Here is a 14,656-nt window from a genome sequence, read left to right as displayed (position 1 = left end):
ATACCCAGTGTGGAGTTTGAAAGATTTGGTTCTAACGAAAGACATTATGGAGTTGCATCATGGGAACTGTAGGTTCCTGCATTTTTGCAGGTTGACCTCTCCTAGGAAAAAAACAAAATCTCAGGGTTTACTGCTTTCATTCTGATCATTGTTTTCTACATTTGTCCCTCAACTTTATGGGAGTGCAATTCAAACACTGGAGAATTTACTTTGCTAAAAGTCTAAATGGGCAAAAAATAAATTGAGCTGTCAGCATCATAACTCCAGGTTGCACAAACTTGTAGGAAGAGAAAACAGAGTTGAACGATAAAATTATTTACATAATTGTATATTGAAAGCATTCATTACACTAAAGGACTGACTGCCCTATCCAACTCTGACGCACTATACTTAATGGTCGAATGAGTATGTCGAAAAAATTATATAATTTAATCATCACTACCAACTAAGTGTGTGACCCTCTGCATGTATTTTTTTTATTTTGTAGTATTCAGGACGTTTCTGGGTGTCAGCCTCTACAAAAATGTAGCAATCAGGTGCCCGATCATAAACCAGCATCCAGGAAGCATCAAATATGGCAGAGGCAGCCCTGAAAAAGCTCACATATAGCGAGGTGAAACACAAAGCAGACAAAGGTTGTTTCAAAACAAGAGTGAATCTGGGGTTGGCTTTTAGCTGCTGGCCAGTACCCTAAAACTAATAGCTGTCAGAGGGTGTGTGCTTCTGCTTTTGTTGAGCTGCGGAGGAGGGATAACTTTGAATGTTGTGTGTACAAATCGCTGCTGACAGATCCTACTCATTCTGCCTTTAATGATGCTAAATTCCGAATTCAAAGCATATCTATGTCTGAGGAGTTGCCTCCACACGGCTCTCAACAAGGCGGCAGCTGAGACAGCAGCTTACATCGCTAACATCAATAACAATGCCAACAAGGCAAGGGGAATCTCTGATTTCTACACATAGAAAGGGAGAGTGACTTCATTCTCTGCTGAGGTAAACATTAATCCACTATATCTAACATAGAAAATAGTTGGTTTACTGCTATATTAATACTCTGAATGTTGGATATTGCTCCTTTAATGAAGAGATGGTTATTCTGAACTCATCTTCTAAAATGATCTTGCCAAACAATATCCGTTCACAAAAACTTCAACCTTATTAAACATTTTTAATGGTAATGTTAAGATACTAGCAGTGTCTTGAAGCATGAGAGACGTGTTTATTTACATTCAACCAAAACCAAATTTTTTTCCTAACCTTAACTTAAGTGCTTTTGCCTCGTAAAACTTTTCCATAAACAGAATTGAGGATGCTAAATCCTGTGCTTTGTCTGCCCGACCATTTGTTGCCCTGATGGACTTCGTATTAGTAAACTGGAATTATTCTTTTAAATCCCAGTTAAACAGAATTTTTGAGTGGTTTACAGTTTTTAGAAGAATTTTAATAAAATCATTTGCATTAGATTGAACCTATAAAAAGTGGGCAGGTATCATGTCACAAAGGGCTCTGGCATTTAGGGGATTATCATCATTTATTTTATGGCCTCCTCAAAGCATCACTGTCACTTTTTTACTTATCTGGTTTTGTGTTTTAATTTACTGAAGCATACATCTGTCTATGGACCTGTCCTTACATGTGTTTAAATAATAGTGTGTGTGTGTGTGTGTGTGTGTGTGTGTGTGTGTGTGTGTGTGTGTGTGTGTGTGTGTGTGTGTAGGCTGTCAGCCTTATATAAGCCTCTTAGATACTCTCCATTGACATGATAAAGAGATCAAACAGCTGCCCAGCTCTTTCTTTGAGTGTATGTCCTCCTGTGTGTTCTATCTATCTGAGCAGGATCAAAATAAGGCTGCCATGTTGTTACTTTCAGTGATATCAGAATTTCAGAGATGAGATTATGTAACGGGATGAGAGTGTAATGGGGAAATGGACAGGGATCATTCTGGAATGGATTATGACAGAAGTATTTTTGGGGTAAGAAGCTAATTAATTGAATTGACTCATCAAATCACTCATCAATTTTACAAACATAATGATGTTTCCAAAATCATTAAGGTCCATTATTCTGAGGAAAACACATTAGTGCATTGATGAGGGACATTAATGAATCAATTTAATTAATTGAGACACATCTGAGAGACATACCATGAGGAGAAAACAAGCTAGTTGAAGACACTGATATGCAGAACAGGACGGAGTGTACTGCAGGCTGTGGCTTTTTCCTAACAAAGACACAGAATCAAAAATAGCTGAGTTTATACTCCGATATAATTAGACTGTGATAGACTCTGAAGCCTACAGGAACCGTTTCCTCCATTTCTTTCACACATGATAGAGTAAATCAGAGAAAGAGAGGAACTCACTTAATTTTGGTCATGGTTATTTTTCACAAAGATAAGCAGTTTTTGCTACTATTCCATTTTAAATGTATGTACTAATTGTTCTTCCTGCTCAATTCTTCTGTCATTATACTGTATTGGGAATTGTAAATAGTTGGACACAGTATTAAAGGATAAGACTGGTGTTATTCTATGTTTTTCCTATTGTGAGCAAATTGTAGGAAAACCAACATGTTTTAGTCCGCCTCTTAATACTTTCTGACTTCCCTACCTGGTCTGTGGCCCCAAGCTTCATTAGTCCCTACTGAAGAGTAAATCTAAAAAAAGGTATATAAACTTTTATAAAAGACCCAATATTTTCCAATAGCACCTGTGCATTGTAGTTTTTAGAAAAACATATGCAAACAGGAGTATACTGCATTTAAACACATTGGGTGCCCTCATGAGTATTTACAGCAAGTGGATGGTGTATGTGCACTTTACTACTGGCCACGTTCATGGTAATAATTTAACTTGTCATCCAGTGTAACTATATGGCTAATGAATATGTTTTTAATAATTTTGCACAATAAAGGAGGTCTTTGAATACATGTTGTATAAAGAAACATAGGATATCACCAACCTTATTATTCAAGTTGCAATTCAAGTTAACACAACACAGAAATCAGTCTTTTTACCAATAATTAAACTGGTCTTTTCTTTTCCTCCCCTTTTCCTCAGTCACCATTGATTCGCTCTACAAAGTGACAGAGGGCAGTCAATCAGACATCTTTCATCGGCATGCAGACGGCAGCTTTGACCCGGCCTGCTGTTTCACAGTGTACCATGGAATCCACATGGAGTCCCTTGATCTGGTGACGTCAAACGCAGAAGAGGCCAGAACCTGGATAACTGGCCTCCGTTACCTGATGGCCGGCATCAGTGATGAGGACTCGCTGGCTAAACGACAGCGTACACACGACCAATATCCTTTAGCCCAGTGTTAGTTGTTTGAGCTATCAGTGGATCAGAGTCTGGGGTGTTTGTGCAAACTCAGTGGCTCAAAGGCAAGCACCAGCCCTGAAATAATATAATTTGGAGTTGACCAACTTTAAATGATGCATGCACACAGATGTTATGTATATAGGCCTTCACCTGATGCACACCTCATTTTCCTTAATGTGTGTGTGTGACGTGGCTGAAGCAGACATTTGAGGAGGCCGATAAGAACGGAGACGGTCTCCTGAACATTGAAGAGATCTACCAACTTCTTCACAAGCTGAATGTCAATCTGCCACGCAGGAAGGTCAAACAGATGTTTCAGGTCAGAATATGAAGCCATTGTATTATTAATTTCACTATTTGACATCTCAAATTCAATAAATTGCTCTTACATTCATTTTTGGGGCATCCTTATATTAGTGAATAGAAATTAAATTTCAGAACATGTACATACATATATGAAGCCCTCTTATTAAGTAAAAAATAGGTTTGCTTTCAATTGAACACATTAAATTCCTTGTGTATAAATATTTCAGATCACTGACGTCACATTACTGTTGCATTTTAATTTTCAGGAGCATTTGTGAAATTCAAATACATGTGTGAGAAATATTTCATATGTTCTTGCGCCAGAGAGACACTTTAAGAGGAAAAAGATGAAGACGTGTGGGGAGAGGACTGATTCAATTTTTAAAACTGATGTCACATTGAGTAATGTCAGAAATCCACATACAGTGTCTACTGGCTTTTCTAATGTGTTTTTTTAGTTTGCAGAAACACTTTTTTCAGTCTCTTCTTTTATCTATTGACAACAAAACACATAGCTTTTGTTTTAGCAGGCATGGTTGACTTTGAACAGCCATCTTAATTTGATAGTTAATCATGAGATGAGAGTATTTCTTTTGATCTTTTAATTTGGACCTGGGTTAATTGGCCAATTTTGACTGGGAAACTTTTGGTTTTCAGCCGTAACAACTGACTACCCTCAGAAGCAGGTGTTTGAGGGGTTTAAGAAACTGGCACAGGAGGGATGACTGAAGTGCAGACTCACAAGGCAGAGGTTTAGGGGTTAGTCCCGGATGAGAGAGACCAGCACAATTAATGTCAGATGTTGATTAATCAGATGAAACCATGACGAGGAAAGCTGGTTTACCATGGGCAAAATAGTCAACTTACATGTTCCCCAAGAGACTCCAGTGGCCCCCGGAACCTCAGGTTCACTGCATATCTCTTAGGTTTTGGTAATTTAAAGAGTGTACAAGACGTTAAGAATTATATACTCATATATACTGCCTCATGCCTATTCCTAAATAGATTTGAAAGCCACATTTCTGTTTTTTGTGCTCTCTAACAGAATCAGAATGTTAATTCATAAAGACCTATAATGAAATAAAAAGAAAACAGATCAGTAAATATCTGTAATTCAGCTTAGACTGATCTTAAACCTTCTAATTGAAATTGCTTTACAGTATGTATTTTTAAAGCCTTCTTCACCCCCAGCAGCTCAGACTTGATAAAGTGGATTTCCAAGTGTTTTGTATCTCTTAATAACGGGATAAACTATTATTTTGCTCTATGAAAAATTCACTCTTTGGGCTGAGATTAGATGGGAAATTTCATTAATTTATCCCTTTCATATTTAAGCATTGGCAGATAGCGGCGTAGCAAACCGGAACAGCCTGTGCAGTTGCTTAAAATACCCTGGATCTCTTTGTTTTCTGTCCATGCACGAGAGAAGGAGCAACAGCCTGGCTGAGTATGTCCTCGGGCAACATGTAGTAAGATATGAGGATAGGAAAAAAAAACTGGTTGGGGAAGTCATGTGTTTGTCTCATAAAGCCTGGTACATTGTGAATGCTTGAGGTGTGAATATGTATTTGTATCAGTGTTAAAGAGAGAAAAAAACCAAAAGATTAGACATTTGGCTGCAAATGCGCACTGATCCCCCATGCATAGCTGATAAGTCTATACTAATATTAGACTGTGCATTGACAGATATATAGGCAGGGCCTATATTGGCTTATCAGTTTTAATTTTTTTTTTTTTTTGCCATATATTAAAGCCCAATAAGGAGACTGAATTGCCACTACATTTCACTCACATCTATTCAGCCTGACATTGTTTTCATGGTAGCAGATTTCTTGTTAGGACTGAAGGTAATTTTGCTTTTATTTGATCCTAACCAATTTATAGAAAGTGATTCATCTTTCCGGCCATCCAGCAGACACAGAAGCTGCGGTCTGAGATGCTCTATAACAAAGATGACATATTACAAGCAACATCAATGTTTTTTTAAACGGTATCCTTAGTGATCCCCCCAATCCTCCCGCCTCATTTGGAAGTTTGGTGTGGATGGATGAAAGCAGATTGGTTTATATTGGCATGTATTTATATCTTCTTTTACTAACGTTAGATATTTATACAGCTAACAGCCATATCTAGCATTACAATAATTAATTAGCTAAGGTGTTGCTGAACGTGAGTCGGCATATTTCGCGATAGTGTGTGCATCAAAATGTTTTTTTCATTATTTCTTGTTTTTTTATTTAGTAAATTGCATTTCTATAAGTCTTCTTCAGGTGTGTCAAATTGTTACAGAATTGTTGCCATTTTTCTGTCTCTATTTACCATTAGTGTACCAAGGTAGCTATAGCTGCCTACATATGATAGAAAGATCACGTCCTAATTCTTATCCCAGCCTACTAAACTCTAATTGGTTGTTGAATATGCAAAATGAAATGAAGTGAGGTTTTAATTGTCTCATAACTTGCATTTTTATATATTCTTTTAAGCTAGGAGGTAGATACATTTGCGGTAGGGAAGTACTCTGCAAAAATGTCACAGTGAAGAGCAGCTTTATTAGTAGCAATCAACCATCAGCACAACAATGAGCCCATCCTTGCATTGACATTAGGAGGAACAACAAAATAACATAATTCCCAGTTGAACGGCATTCACTTGTATCAATGAGTGCAACTTAAAAAACATTGTAGAACACAATTACACCATCAACAAGGCAGGAAAACACATAACATGAAACTTATGTCTATAAATCCAGTGCATCCTTGGAGGCATACGTACAGAGGAACAGTTCAGTATACTATATTTGTTTTGTATTTGTTTGTATGGTTGTAATTTACAACAATTTGATTCAGAGATTATTATAACTGTATGTTAATTGTTAAGGCAATAATGTATATATATATATATTTGTCCTGTCTCAGATTTATTTAAGCAAATTAGAATTTAGGGTTCCTTGGTAAAAATTGTTGTTTACGTGTTGTAGATATTTCATTTCAAATTCTCAAATATTGATATCTGTTACTCCCTCCAAAATGTAGTGAGATTGAGTTCAAATTCACATGCATATTTTATTTTCTACATAAACAAATTGTATCACAAGCAGCCTCAGAAGTTTCTGTTTCTTGTTTCACTTGGAATCACTTTGCAACGCTTGAGTTTGTGTAGAGTTTCACTTACCCTCAAAATATAATACCTGAGATGTGTCACCGATGACATATCACTTCTTCATCCTCACAGGAAGCAGACACGGACGATCAGCAGGGCACGCTGACATATGAGGAGTTCTCCGTCTTCTACAAGATGATGTCTCTGAGACGGGACCTCTTCCTGCTGATGATGGCGTACAGTGATAGGAAGGATCACCTGACAGAGGAGGAGCTGGCCAACTTCCTGCACAACGAGCAGAAGGTGAGAGGTCACGCTTGTCTCAGGTTAGAGTCAATAAAAGACTAAGACAGTGAAGTTAATGTAAGATCCAGCCACTCAAAAGAGAACGATCAGGTTTTTTTTCTTCCTCTCTTAGTCTAACATGTAAGTTAACTCCCTCTGTCTCAGCTGCCTGCCTAGAGGAATCTGCTCCACTAGGCCAATCTATCACGCCTAAAATTGGGTCTCATGGGAGCCCTTTTCTTGTTCTGCACACTTTTTCTCTTTCAGTGTTTTTCTTTGTGTTTCCGACATAGTCCTTTCTTTCTTACACTGCAATGGTGTCATTTTTCATCATGCTGTATTTACCACCTCCTGCCTTCGATACTGGACATTAATACTGTTCTCAGACTGTGCTGCTTGCTTGACATGGCTGGCAATTAATTAATAACAACAACACAAATATGTCATAAGGTGGGAAATCATTCTGACTCCATTTAGTATTAACAAAAGGGTTTCAATCATTGTTATTCACTACATCCCAAAGAGTATAAACTATTTTGTTCATCTTTTTTCTCCAGATGGCCAATGTGACTCCAGAGTATGTTGCAGAAATCATTGAAAAGTTTGAGATGTCTGATGAGAATAAACAGAGTGGCGTCTTGGGGATTGATGGTAACTTTCACTTTTATTTTACCTCTTTTACCTCCTTTTTTTTCCAACCTGGGCTCAGTCATTCCTCACTAATGTTTGGCTTATAGCCAAATGTAACATATAACTCAGGAAAACTTGAGCTTGATATGCATATTTCCTTAACTTTGGTTTTAACAACCATATAGAGACCAACTTGCAATGGGACCATTCATTTTGATCTCAACTATGCACCTATAAAGTTTTGTAATGCCAAATCAGGACAGGGGTGTAGTGTTCCCATTTTGCTCTGGCTTCAAACTTGACCTTCATTTTGACATCAACTACACACCTGCTACAGTTTGAGACTGCATCTTGCATTGTTGCCAATTTATCACGGTAAAAAAATCTGTCAATAGAGACGGAGAGATTTAAATACCTCTCTGTGGTAGTTTTTTGCTATGTGTGTCCCGGACCCATTTTGGCAAGATGACACACACGCAGACTCACGAGGTGAAAACAACACCAGCGCAGCTGCCACAGCTGGTAAAAATATTTGTGTCTTTTTTAAATGAAATTGATATTTAGGAGAAATATAATAGTAATTTCGTCACGATTTTTATTTTTTATTTTATATGAAATTTATCAATTTTCATTTATATTAACCCCGTTTTTATAACTTACTGTGAATTCCACTCATCATGATTTATGATTTAAAACACCTTAAATATTGACTTGCTGAAAAGATAAAGGAATGGCCATGAATTATTGGGGACTTTGTTTTTAGAAAGAGTTCATCTCTGAGTGTCATTTTAAGTAATGCCACTTGCAACTGAAGGGTGAGCTTAAGGGAGATGAAGGAGTGAGGATTGAGGAGGGTAGCTGGAGTGAGAAAATTGAGAAGTCAGAATGAGGGCGGTGGGAGGGAGAAAATGAGAGTGTGACAAAAAATGAGAGGAGGGAGTATGGGGAGAGGAGATGAGAGGGATAGGAGGAAGGGTGAGACTAATCTTGTTGTTGGAGGCATGAAGGTTAAAACTGTGTGTCTGACTGATCAGACCAGTGTGTCTGCAGGCAAGAAATGTGTCTTTAAACATGCATTGTGGACAGATGTGACAGCAATGTACATACAAATCCACATTAACATATTTTTATAGTGTGACAAGCTAGTACTTACAGTATTTTATATAAAATACTGAGTACTAGACTTAGCCATGATGGCACCATGATGAGATCCTGTGTCCAGCCTGATCACTGACTTCCCATATCCAAAATCTTCACACATGTTTGTATTTTTCCATTTCTCCTCCAGTCTCCTTTTTCACATTAACTGTCTGCTTTTTTCCCCTTGTCTGCTTTGCTCTCTGGCTTATTTCTGTTTCTTCATTCTCTTGTCACATTTTTTATCCCTCCTCTCTGGATGAACAATGCTTTCTTCCCTCTCACTCCTCTTCATGCTTTAGCACCTTTAAAAGTTGGATGTGTGAATTATAGCCACCATAGCTGGTAGCATTGTTTCAAACCCTACTACTCTCGTTTGAAACCACAGCAGTCTGGTTTGAATGTGCTTGTCTGTCATCCCTTGTTTTTTTCCTGGAAATAGAATAGAGATATTGTACATGTCACTTTTAGCAGTTAGAAGGTGCATGATATGATCTGGAAGCTGGTAGTTTGAAAATGAAAAGTTTTGTTGCGGTGTTCCTTTTATTCCAGGATATTAAATCTAAATGTAAATTTTATGCAGGAGTGAATGTCTGTAAAGTATGTACATTTCATGGCAATCCATCGATTACTTAAGTCTGGACAAAAGTAATTCACCGACACTTACTAACAGACAGACAGCATTGCCATCACATGACTGAAAACAAATGATGTCTGAGCCCATTTAGTTATTTTTCATGAAATATTCAAAGCAACAAAACATATCTGAAACCAAGCAACATTCTTTAACAATGCTTGTTTTAGTCCCAAGTTATTTTCTTTAACAATTCAGATTTTTTCCTTCAGGTTTTACAAGTTTCATGCGCAGTCCAGCGTGTGATATTTTCAACCCTTTGCACCACGAAGTGAATCAAGACATGGAGCAGCCTCTGTGTAACTACTTCATCGCCTCCTCTCATAACACATACCTGACTGGAGACCAGCTCCTCTCCCACTCTAAGACCGACATGTATGCCTGGGTGCTGCAGTCGGGGTGCCGCTGTGTTGAAGGTATGCATATGGATCCTGTGCAAATCTAATCTGACTTTGCATACAATTAGCTTTTTCCTTAGAAGTACTTTGACATGTCACAGGAGGAAAAGCATAGGTGTAAATAATAAAATAACCTTGGCTGTATTCTATTTAGCCGTTTCTGTTCCTGGTGTCATTGTATCATGCATTACTGTCACACTGTCATCACTTCCATACAACAGAGTAATCGTCATTGTTGTGCTTTTCCTAATATGGCATTTCAAAATGGCTGCTGTGAAAAAGTCAATTTTAATTGGACAAGCTGGTTTATAATTGCAACAAACTCAGTTTCACCCTCAAATGGGATATGCTAAAAGTTGAATAAAACAAACACTGCTACGGTTGTTTATGGAAGATTTTTTGTTTCACAGAATAATTTTACGCCAGTGTTTGTAAGGAGAATAAGAAAAAGCTGAGACGTCAAGTACAATTGAAATAGTCTGTCTTTCCAATATTCCAAGCTGAACAGTAAGTAGAGACAGGAAGCTGAGAACAGTAACATGATGCAGTGTTTTATTCATGCATCATTTCTTCTGTTTTTCCCTGCAGTGGACTGTTGGGATGGTCCTGATGGTGAGCCGATGGTGCAACACGGCTACACTTTGACCTCCAAGATACCGTTCAAGTCTGTCATAGGGACCATCAATAAATACGCCTTCATAAATAACCAGTGAGTCAAAAAACCCTGCTGTGTGTGTATGATAGCATGTGAATGTTTGTGTCCCTTTATGGAAACTAGACACTCCCATTTTCCCATAGGTATTGTACTGGGAGAAAATGGCCCAGAATGCCAAATAGAAATGCCATTTTACTTGTTTCTCTTTCAGTTTACTCACTCAAATAAATATGACTGAAACATAATTTCTGGTTGACATTCAGTAGAGCAAATAATGTCCTTTGCACCAGGACAAACAGCAGAACGTTTCTGTATGTGTGCGGCACACACAGAGAGTTTACATTATTGATTGTATATTGTCCTCTTCTGTTTAATTGAGTTGCTTTATGGTCCCCTGTGGGATGAGATACAGTTGCATCAGCTTGCTCATAAAAAAGCTGGAGAACTACTGTATTTTTCCTCATAAAACTAGTTTCAAATGAGCATTTCTCACACAGCTTTAATAAAATATCTTTGAATTTGATCGAAGATTCCCCTACAAGGTTTAACAAGAAAGTTGCAACATTTAGACAGCCAGGTTTGTGTTTTTCAGAGAACACTGTGATTCCTGGCAGTAATTAGCACCTATTACTGAACCATCTGCTCAGCAGCGTTTCCTCTGGCTCCCCAAGGAGCCACTGTTTGTCTCTGCTGGGTCCAACAATACCAAAACAAAGTGATGAATGATGCAGCTTCCTGCTGCTACATCGGCTCGCTTTGACATCTATTGCAACTACTTACGAGTACAGCGCTTGTGTTATAAAACGATTTATTTATTACAAAGGTACAGACAGTGTTGGAGCAGATAAAATCTATGTAATTAAACTAGAAATTTAAGTACATTTGGCAATAGCTTGTTGGAAGTTTCACTGAAATGAATGTGCTGTTAATCAGTTTTTTTAAATCTCAGTCATTTTTTAGTCTTTGGATTTTGAGCATGTGACACAAATATGTGAATAAGTGAGCTTACTTGGATTTTGCAACCTATTGACAGAGCAAAGCTAGCCGCCTCCTCTTTCCAGTCGTTATGCTAAGCTAAACTAATATGCTAGCTGTAACTTCATATTTAACTGATAAATAACAGTATTTATCTTCTCAGCAAATTCTCGACATGATAATAAGTTTAACAAACAAGTATTTTCAAAAAAATGAATTATTCATTTAATTACATCAGGAATCAATCACAGATCAATATAGGGTAACATTCAACTAAACAGGAAAGCAAAATAAAGACCCAGGCACACAACCTACTTAAAACTTGCCAAATTTCAGAACATGGATAAAAAATCCCACAAAAGCCCTTTTAATGTCTGCCTCTCATGTCTTATGACTATTTTTGTTGAAGTTAGAGCTGATATGATTAGTTGATAAATTGATAATTCAGTAGGCCAAGTGATTATTCTGTTAATCGATAAAATGAATAGACAGATTAATCTATAATTAAAATAACGGTAAACGTATGTCTAATCCTTTTAAAATTGCACAGTTTTTCTTCAATTTGTCCTCAGGTTAACTTCTTTGTATTCTTCCGTAAATTAAATCAAATACAATATTTTCAATGTTAAATGGTAAATGGACTAAAGTTGTTTAGCGTTTTTCTAGTCTCAATCTACATGCAATCATTCACATATTCACACCTGTTCATACACTGATGGCAGGGACTACCATGCAAGGTGCCACCTGCTCTTTCGGACTATCAAATTATTCATACCCATTCATACACCGCAGGAGCAATTTGGGGTTAAGTGTCTTGCCCAAGGACACATCGACATGGACTAATGGAGCCGGGGATCGAACCGCCGAATCCTCTGATTGAAGGACCCTGCTGAGCCACAGTCGCCCCAATGTTCCCCCCAGAAAGAAAACATTCACACTTGCTTATTAGGAAATATAACACCATATTTATTCGTAGTCTTTAATTCTGACAGCATGAACAGGTGAATACATTGAACATCCCCCTTTAGCTCTCATCCTCCTCTCTGCTGTTCTCACCTTTTACATTCAGCTGATATTTTATCATCAGTGCCACCTGTTAATATGATTAATGGCCCCTGGGCTGTATTGAAATGGAGCGAGTCTCTGCTCTCCCCCACAACTCTCTCTCACACATTCACTCACACACACACACACACACACACACACACACACACACACACACACACACACACACACACACACACACACACACACACACACACACACACATTCACACACACACACACATTCACTCACACACACGCTCACACACTACACAGCTCATTGAGCTGTGTCAGTGTTTCACTTGAGAGAAGCTCCTGGATGTCAATGTCTGCGTGTCAAAGTGAAATGACTCTGGATGTTCTTTTCTCTGTCGTCTCTTTTTGTCTTTCGAGGTGGATTCGTGTGTGAGTATGTGTTAGTGTGTGCATGAGTGTGTGTTTTGTGGTTCAGAGGTGGAGTTGAGAAAATGGCTGATTCCCCTGAGGGAGAGCTGTCAGTCTGACAAACCTGACATTTGAGCTGCACTGCCGTGTGGCCACAAGTCATTTCGCCTTTTCCAAATGAAAACAGACACACACACATACACCACATCGACACACACACACACCATGCAACAGAGGTGAAGAGGTGTTTATGCAGCTGTATTTTTTATTTATCTCCTCGCTGTTCTGTTGGCTGGAACTGAGACATAGTAGTACAGTTAGAGATGTGGCTCAAACTCATATCAGATCAGCCGCCACCTCAGTCCAATGGCTGGATTTTTTCCTGTTCTCCCACATTTTGATATCATTTAGAGAAATCTGAATATGTACATTGATATTCTTTCTTTCTTACAGGTACCCAGTGATTCTGTCCATAGAGAACCACTGTAGCATCCAGCAGCAGAAGAAAATTGCTCAGTACCTGCGAGAAATCTTTGGAGACAAACTGGATGTGAGAGATGCACTGAGCAGAGATTCAAAAACACTACCCAGTCCTCAGAGCCTGCAGGGCAAGATACTTATCAAAGTAAGAACAAATCTCTGGATACTGTTGATCGTTAGTTGACTTTGTTTTCGAATGAATTGATCATTTGCTTGCAAATCAAACCATCTGCATTGTAAGTCTCCATTTCCTTCCTCTTACTTCAGTGGAGAAAGCAGAGAACCATATTTAACTATGTGTGTTACTGTTCTGGCGATGGGGAGTGGGAGAGGCACTGCCAGGCAGCTAATTATTGCCCATAAAGAGATGGAGAAAAGATAGGGAAAAATGGAGGACAAAACCAGGTCATTGTATTAACCGTAGTAGGGAAAGGAGAGAAGGACGAGATGCTGGCATATAATAATTGAGCAACAGATTTATGTTTTTTATTTTTTGCACAAACAGGAAAACACGTACAACCACAACCTGCATGGAGAGTCAGCTGGGGCTGTCTGACTATTAATTATAAAAATTGCTACTAGATGCAGCAATTAACCGTGATGAATAGATTAATATTTAAAAACACTGCATTCCATGAAACACGCAGTTACCCAGCAGAGATTAGAGTTTAGATTGTTGGCAGAGATTTCCCCACCAACCGCCACAACACCCACTGCCTGTCCCAGCACCGCAGCCCTGGGGGTGGACACATTTGCAGACGTGCCATGGCTAAGAAAGCTGCTCTCTGCCTTTCCGTCGCTCCTCCTCATCCCTGCCCTGAGAGGGTGATGCAGGAGCAAATTTTGGTCATTCCAGGTCGCCTCTGGGTGTCGTGGTATACAGAAATGACGCCTCGAGGCCTCAGTGGAGGATCCCTTTGAGCCTCTGGAGCTCTCCTCTCTGAAGGCATTGGCGTTCAAGACAACTTTTCTGCTTGCAGTGACCTCAGCTCAGAGAGTGTGTGAAATAACCGCCCTGTCTGTGCACCCCAGTTGCTTGTTGCTCCCTGGTTACCGTAGAGGGGCTACACTCTAAACCTTCCTCTTTTTCTCAAGAACTTAAGCATTCTTTCAGGTTGAGGGCTGTACAGCTGGATACTTCACAAACAGCAGTGAAAGTAAAGCTAATGTCAACAAACATGGTTAACCATAAAAATCATTATGATTTTTTTTATTTTAAGTAATGACAAAGAACATATTTTGTCATTTAGTCATGAAGACTTAAAGTATACAATTTAATTATACAATGAAACTTGCATAAAGGTTAT

The 14,656-nt window shown here is 38.5% G+C and overlaps 1 protein-coding gene across 1 annotated transcript in view; it reads left to right on the top strand.

Annotated features, from left to right (window-relative positions):
• plch1 (phospholipase C, eta 1) overlaps positions 1-14,656 on the top strand; it is a 38,876-nt gene that overhangs the window by 7,758 nt on the left and 16,462 nt on the right. The window contains exons 3-9 of the mRNA XM_054606115.1: positions 3,060-3,303; positions 3,513-3,642; positions 6,861-7,031; positions 7,571-7,664; positions 9,627-9,830; positions 10,401-10,521; positions 13,323-13,494. Coding sequence (XP_054462090.1) covers positions 3,060-3,303; positions 3,513-3,642; positions 6,861-7,031; positions 7,571-7,664; positions 9,627-9,830; positions 10,401-10,521; positions 13,323-13,494 — 1,136 coding nt within the window. The remainder of the gene's footprint in view (positions 1-3,059; positions 3,304-3,512; positions 3,643-6,860; positions 7,032-7,570; positions 7,665-9,626; positions 9,831-10,400; positions 10,522-13,322; positions 13,495-14,656) is intronic.

The sequence above is a fragment of the Anoplopoma fimbria genome, chromosome 1 (genome assembly GCF_027596085.1).
Source record: "Anoplopoma fimbria isolate UVic2021 breed Golden Eagle Sablefish chromosome 1, Afim_UVic_2022, whole genome shotgun sequence".
Lineage (NCBI taxonomy): Eukaryota > Metazoa > Chordata > Actinopteri > Perciformes > Anoplopomatidae > Anoplopoma > Anoplopoma fimbria.
The sequence above is the reverse complement of the archived record's forward strand: the minus strand, read 5'-3'. Positions and strand labels throughout refer to the sequence as shown.